The following is a 6798-nucleotide window of genomic DNA, read 5'->3' as shown; positions in this document are numbered from 1 at the left end:
GATTCCTCTTCACCACTGAATATCTTCGATTACGTCATGACGCCTTTACGTACGACGTCGCTACGTCGCTCTCCAGCCAGCCAATCACGTGGCGCTGCTCAAGGAGAGTCACGCTGGTGTTGTTCCTCATCCTCCACGTTTCCGTCGCTTTTTGGGGATTTTTCAGCCGGCCAGAGATGAACAGCGTCGGGGAGGCCTGCACCGAGCTGAAGCGGGACTACGACCAGTGCTTCAACCGCTGGTTCGCGGAGAAGTTCCTGAAGGGGGACCGGAGCGGAGACCCGTGCACCGAGACCTTCAGGAGGTACCAGCGCTGCGTCCAGAAGGCCATCAAGGAGAAGGACATCCCGGTGGACGGGGTGGAGTTCATGGGCCCCGACAAGGACAAGCCCGAGAGCTGAGGGAGGAGGAGGAGGAGGAGGAGGAGACAGGACTGATCAATGGAGGAGGAGGAGATCAATACTGACCGCCCAGGAGCAGCGTGTCCATGAGGCCCACTGCGCATGCGCAGAGACGCTCCTGAAAACACACCACGACACGTTTGTGTGTTTATGTGTTTCTGATTTAAAACACACAGACTGTATATAATCCTGCAGGTTTAATGTTTGTTGAGTATTGTTCTTCAAAGCTTTCATTTCTTATTATTATATTTCTTTTGCAAATTTCCCCGCTGCGGGACTAATAAAGGAATATCTTATCTCTTATCTTCTGTACGTTTTTTGACACGCTTCTTTTTCTGCATACTTTCAGCTACAGAAACCGTTCAGCTGTCACATTGTTCAGCTCTTTAAGGACACTCCTGCTATGACTTTTATTGTTTCTAACCTTTAAACTTTTAAGATGGTTAAGCTTTTTCCACTTTTATTTTGAACGGGATGTCTATGGAGAAAAGCAGAGACAGTGTGTGTGTGTGTTTATGTGTTTCTGATTTAAAACACACAGACTGTATATAATCCTGCAGGTTTAATGTTTGTTGGAATGCTGATTAAGTAAAGTTTTTCAAAGCTTTAATTTCCTCTTATTATATTTCTTCCGTACATTTTTTTAACGCGCTTCTTTTTCTGCATACTTTCAGCTACAGAAACCGTTCAGCTGTCACATTGTTCAGCTCTTTAAGGACACTCCTGCTATGACTTTTATTGTTTCTAACCCTTAAACTTTTAAGATGGTTAAGCTTTTTCCACTTTTTTTTTGAACGGGATGTCTATGGAGAAAAGCAGAGACAGTGTGTGTGTGTGTTTATGTGTGTCTGCTGATTTAAAACACACACTGATCCAGGAACAGTTTTGTTTTGTTTATTTTTGAGTTTATTTAACATGAATGTGTGCTGCTGCTGTTACTGGAAGGCTACAAGTAGTCTATTAATCGATCAGAGAATTAATCTAATTATTGATCATTCTCTGGTTGCAGCTTCTCTGTTTATATGATGTAAACTGAATATTACTGTTGACATTTTTCTTTAATTTTCAGATATTTTATGAACTAAAGGTTTAATACATTAATCAATAAAATCAGTTTATTTAAGTTTCCCATAATTCTGACACTCAGTTCATCATTTACGTGACATTTTCTCTATAAATTTGACTTTGTTCTCATTGTATTTTCTTAGATTTTGTATAATTTATTGTTTATGATTATTTGATGTGACACTCAACCTTTGTTTATTTAAGACAATATTTAGTTTTCTAAAGTGGAAAACCATTTCACACGTGAAAAATCTGAAAGATTTCATCTGTGAGCAGATTTAGTTTTTGACGTGTGAAATTTAAAACATCACAAATGATTTCAAAGATCTTTATTTCCTGTATTCACGTACAAATACAGTAAAGATAATTAAAGGGATGAAAAGTGTCACACAGCAGAATTAATTAACTGAATCAGCGTCCTGCTGTCTCCAATTTTAACACCTTTATTATCTCAGTTTTGTGTTTATATATTTAGGATATCTGCACTATTCACCAAATACAACTTTTTAATTTTTAAGTATATAAATTAATTTAAATTTAGATTACATTTTTGTCAGTACTTCCAGCTATATTCAACAATACATTCTGATAATATAACAGATAAGAAGAAGAAATATTCAGCACCTTTTATTAATTAAAATGTTAAATGTTTCTTTTGTTTTGAGGGAACTGATTTCACTGCTTCTAAACGAGGGAGAAGAGACGGATCATTTGAATCTCGGATGACTTTTGAACGTTTCTCCTGTTTGATAACGACCTTGTTTATTCTGCTGATCTTTAAGAAATCTTTCTGTTTCTGTCTCCGCTGAGAAACAAAGTCTCACTGCTGAGGATCGAGTAAAAACCTGCTTTTCTCTTTTTATTTCATTCAGATGAACGTTGCCAACATAAAGCTGTGATTGTATTATAATAAAAACGACAGATTAATGTACAGAAATGTAAAGATTGTTGCCTGTTATGAAATATAACAAAATCTTCTCTCCGATGCCTCGTTGTTCTTGTGTTTTCATCCAGAAATTAGACATTTTAAACTCTGAAAGAGTAAATCCACGATTCATCTCATCCCAAAGGGAAAATCTAAAATTACCCAAAATAAACGTTCCCTGCACTTGACGAAACTAATGAAATCCATCCATCCATCCATCCATCCGTCCATTTCCTTCTGCTTATCCGGGGCCGGGTCGCGGGGGCAGCAAGCTAAGGAGGGTCCTCCAGACGTCCTTCTCCCCAGCAACACTTTCCAGCTCTTCCTGGGGAACCCCGAGGCGTTCCCAGGCCAGACGAGATATATAATCTCTCCAGCGTGTTCTGGGTCGACCCCGGGGCCTCTTACCAGTTGGACGTGCCTGGAAAACCTCTAAAGGGAGGCGTCCAGGAGGCATCCTGATCAGATGCCCGAGCCACCTCAGCTGGCCCCTTTCCACGCGAAGGAGCAGCGGCTCTACTCCGAGCTCCCTCCGGATGTCTGAGCTCCTCACCCTATCTCTAAGGCTGAGCCCAGCCACCCTACGAAGGAAGCTCATTTCGGCCGCTTGTATTCGCAATCTCATTCTTTCGGTCACTACCCAAAGCTCATGACCATAGGTGAGGGTTGGAACGTAGATGGACTGGTAAATCGAGAGTTTTGCCTTTCGGCTCAGCTCCTTCTTCACCACAACGTTCCGGTACAACGCCCGCATCACTGCTGACGCTGCACCGAAGGTCCGAGGAAGAATACGTTACAATTTGGAGCAGATCTGATTGATTTATGAAACTTTTAGAAACCTTAACAGAGGTTTGTTCTCTCAGAGAGCATTTAGTTATTATTCTGTGTGGCTGTGTAGCAACAAGGCTGTAAAGTGTGCAACAGCACAAGGCTTTAAAGCAACAGCACAAAGTATATAATCCTGCGGGCTTAATATTAATCTTCTTATTCTTCTTCCGTACAAAAGTTTGGCGCGTAACTCCCACCGCAGCGTTGTAAGCACATGCGTAAAAAATACATCAAAACGTGCGGCCTGGTCGGGAATCGAGTGCTATTTCTCTTCTAAGAGATTCGCCCAGTGGTTTCCACGGGAACATGGAAAAACGGCGAGAAATTTCCCCATAGAGATGAATGCGTTTTGGGCGTGGAGAGAGCTTAAAAACACTCAACTTTGGGCCCAGACTGACTCGTCATACTTTAACGTAAAAAATGATTTGAGGTTTAAAACGTGAAAAAAAACTCTGGACTATATTGGGCCAAATGGGCATTTTGATAGCTAGCACAGATTTCATGACATCAGAGTTTAAGTTTCAGGAAAATTTAAGCCTTTTTCAGACTTTACAATGGGTGTGTATTGCATGGAATGTTCAGACCTAGAGCACGTGATGTCATCGCTAGAGTGAGAGGAGCTTCAAAATCTGGTGAAAAAAACATTTTAAAATTGCCAGAATTCCCACAATGTTCACTCTTCAGGCATATTTTTTGGTTCAAATTGTAGATAAACTTGTCCTAGTCGCAGCCATAACACTATGGAATCCACATACAAACATAGCTTTAAACAGCTTTAAACATGGCTCCACATTATATTTAATTAAACTAACCAACTGAAGTCTTGGAGAGGAGACGCAGTGGAGGGATTTTGATGCTAGCATGGTGATAGCTCTGGTTAAGCAGGACAAAATGGCTGACATAAGATTGTTTATTGGGATTTAACTCTGTGAGAAAGGCGGCCTTCATGAACTTGGTCATTTGATTGACAGAGAGAGACTGTGTGTGTGGGTATTTCTCTCTTTCTCTCTTTCTCACTCCCTCACTCTCTCTCTCTCTCTCTCTCTCTCTCTTTCTCTCTCCCTCACTCTCTCTTTTCATCTCACTCACTCTCTCTTTCTCTCTCACTCACTCTCTCTCTCTCTTTCACTCACTCTTTCTATCTCACTCACTCTCTTACTCTCTTTCACTCTCTCTTTTCTATCTTCTCTCTTCACTCACTCACTCTCTCCCTTTTTCTAATCTCTGTTTCTCTATCTCTCAATGTCTTACTTTCTCTCACACACAACTTCAGGTAGAACCTTCCCTGTGTTATCACCAGTTATGTCCAACAGTAATTCAGCACGACTACTATTAATACTACTATTAATACTACTATTAATACTACTATTAATACTACAACAACTTCTTCTTCTACTACTATTGCTGATTCGACTATTTCTTCTCCTTAACCACTGATATTACTGCTGCTACGGATACTACTGCCACTCCTACAACTTCAGCTCTAAAACTACTACTCTTCTTATGTCTGCTTCTTCTACCATTACTACCACCTCGACAGTTTAACACTTCAGCTTCCAGATTTTTCTTCATTGTATTTCAGCTATTTGCTTCTTTTGATGATTACTACTAATAATAATACTACTACTACAAATTATTCTACTACTACTGCTACTACTACTACTACTACTATTACTACCACTTCTACAACTAATACTACTACTACTACTATTTATTCTAGTACTATTTCTGATTAGACTGTTTCTTTTACTAAACCACTGAACTACCAGGTTTTTCAACAATGCAGTTCTTGGCTTTTGGGCTTTTTCAGGAAAGTCATTTGAAACTTCCACATTTTCAGCAATGCTCTGTGACTGACTTCAGCTTTCAGCATTCCAACGCATTTTCTGCAGGATTGTATTATTTATGCGATTGGACTTACTTTTTTTTCCAAATGAAACTCAAATGTACCCCAAACTAACCCTAAATGAACCCCATTGATACAGCTGTCTCAGAACTGTTAATATATGCAACGTCTTCGGGCAGTAGCAGCCACACAGTCAAAATTTCTTGCGGAATTTTCTAGTATTATTGTTACTTGGAATGCTGATTAATGCTGATTAAGCATTCCAAGTATTGTTCTTCAAAGCTTTATTCTTATATTTCTTCCGTACGTTTTTTGGCACTCAACTAGTTCTGCATAGAATTTCATGCAAATTTTCTAGTTCCTAATATCAATCATTAAATACAACCTGTTTTTTATAATTACGTTCCTTTAATCAGTCCATCAGAGAGACGTGCGTAGAAGACGATACTCCCTCGGATTGATTTTTACACCAAACCGGTCTACTGATCTTGGCGGTGTCAAACCAAAACCTTTGTTCTTTTGAGGAGAGAACTGACAGGTGATGACAGAAATATGTGAGTGTTACCCGCCACTAATGCTGTTGAAACACATTTCCAAACAAACATCCATGGAGGAGATGCTAATGTCGGTTTTAAAAGTAAAAAAACCTGTAATTTCAGTCAGTTTAGATGCTGAACGATGTTGATGGAGGATACAATGACTAAGTTTGTTCTACTGTGTCACAGACTTCTGATAACTCAGAGACAGAGAAGCTAAAGGAGCATTTATGTAAAAAAAAACCCTTTTTTTCTGCTTTCAATCATTACAAAATTGAGAATAAATCTAAAATTCACCCGAGCAGATTGTTGACTTAGAGGCCAGTTATCCACAGAGCTGGATCTGGTTTCTGTTAAAGCATCATGGAATAAACAGAAAACATCTAATTTGGCAGCTTTAGATAAACTGTGAAGTGGGAAGTTACATTAAACAGACTCTTCTGTATTTATTATTAAAGAACCCAATAACCTCGAGGGTTATTTAGAATTTTTCAATTCTCTTCTGTTCCAACAAACGTCTCCGATGTCAAAGCAACTATTAGAAAAGACAAATCAGATGAAGGAAGGAAAACAGGAAATAGTTTTGGTTTGTATATTAAGTTTCATGAGCTCCATGAAGATCTGAATCATGGAGACAGTCTGACTTTCTGTGTTTCTTCTTCTTCTTCTTCTGTGTTCATCAGGTGATTTAAAGGGACGATCTGAAAACTTTGTATCATATCAGAATACTTCAAATTGCTTCTTTGGCTTCAGCTTTCATCATATTAAATATTGTTCATTTCAGATGAGCAGAGCAGAAAAAAAACATGAAATGTTGATTAAATATGAGTCTCACACATTGAAATAGCAGCTGGATTCTCCTGACCTTTGAACTCTGGATTCTATGAAGTTGATCAGCTTTGTTTTAGTTTAACTGAGAGATTTACATCAGCTGATCATTTTCCTCTCCACTGTGTTGGTCTGATGAACCAAAAAAAGTGTGATGTAACAGACAACTTTCATTTTGGCCTCTTGGTGATTAAATCCTGACATCAGGTATTTATAACTGATATAATCTGCTCGCAGCGACCTTTGACCTCTGAACCTGTGGAAGCAAGAGTCAGTGCCACCTGAATATTTCCACCCACGTTATCAACACATAAAATGTCCGTTATCAGCTGTTATCACAAACATTCTAACTCCACCCTCCAGCCCCCA

The 6798-nt window shown here is 39.3% G+C and overlaps 1 protein-coding gene across 1 annotated transcript; it reads left to right on the top strand.

Moving 5' to 3' along the window:
- The first annotated feature begins 84 nt into the window (after positions 1-84).
- triap1 (TP53 regulated inhibitor of apoptosis 1) lies at positions 85-2445 on the top strand. Its single transcript, XM_054601566.1, has one exon. It carries the CDS (start codon positions 177-179, stop codon positions 399-401), a length of 225 nt encoding a protein of 74 aa, XP_054457541.1. The 5' UTR covers positions 85-176; the 3' UTR covers positions 402-2445.
- The last annotated feature ends 4353 nt before the right edge of the window (positions 2446-6798 follow it).

The sequence above is a fragment of the Anoplopoma fimbria genome, chromosome 1, assembly GCF_027596085.1.
Source record: "Anoplopoma fimbria isolate UVic2021 breed Golden Eagle Sablefish chromosome 1, Afim_UVic_2022, whole genome shotgun sequence".
In the NCBI taxonomy this organism is placed as follows: Eukaryota; Metazoa; Chordata; class Actinopteri; order Perciformes; family Anoplopomatidae; genus Anoplopoma; species Anoplopoma fimbria.
This window is presented reverse-complemented; position numbering and strand designations above follow the sequence as displayed.

What these genes read in the sequence shown, in the direction of transcription:
- triap1 (XM_054601566.1), top strand. Translation starts at nt 177, where the DNA reads ATGAACAGCGTCGGGGAGGCCTGCACCGAGCTGAAGCGGGACTACGAC.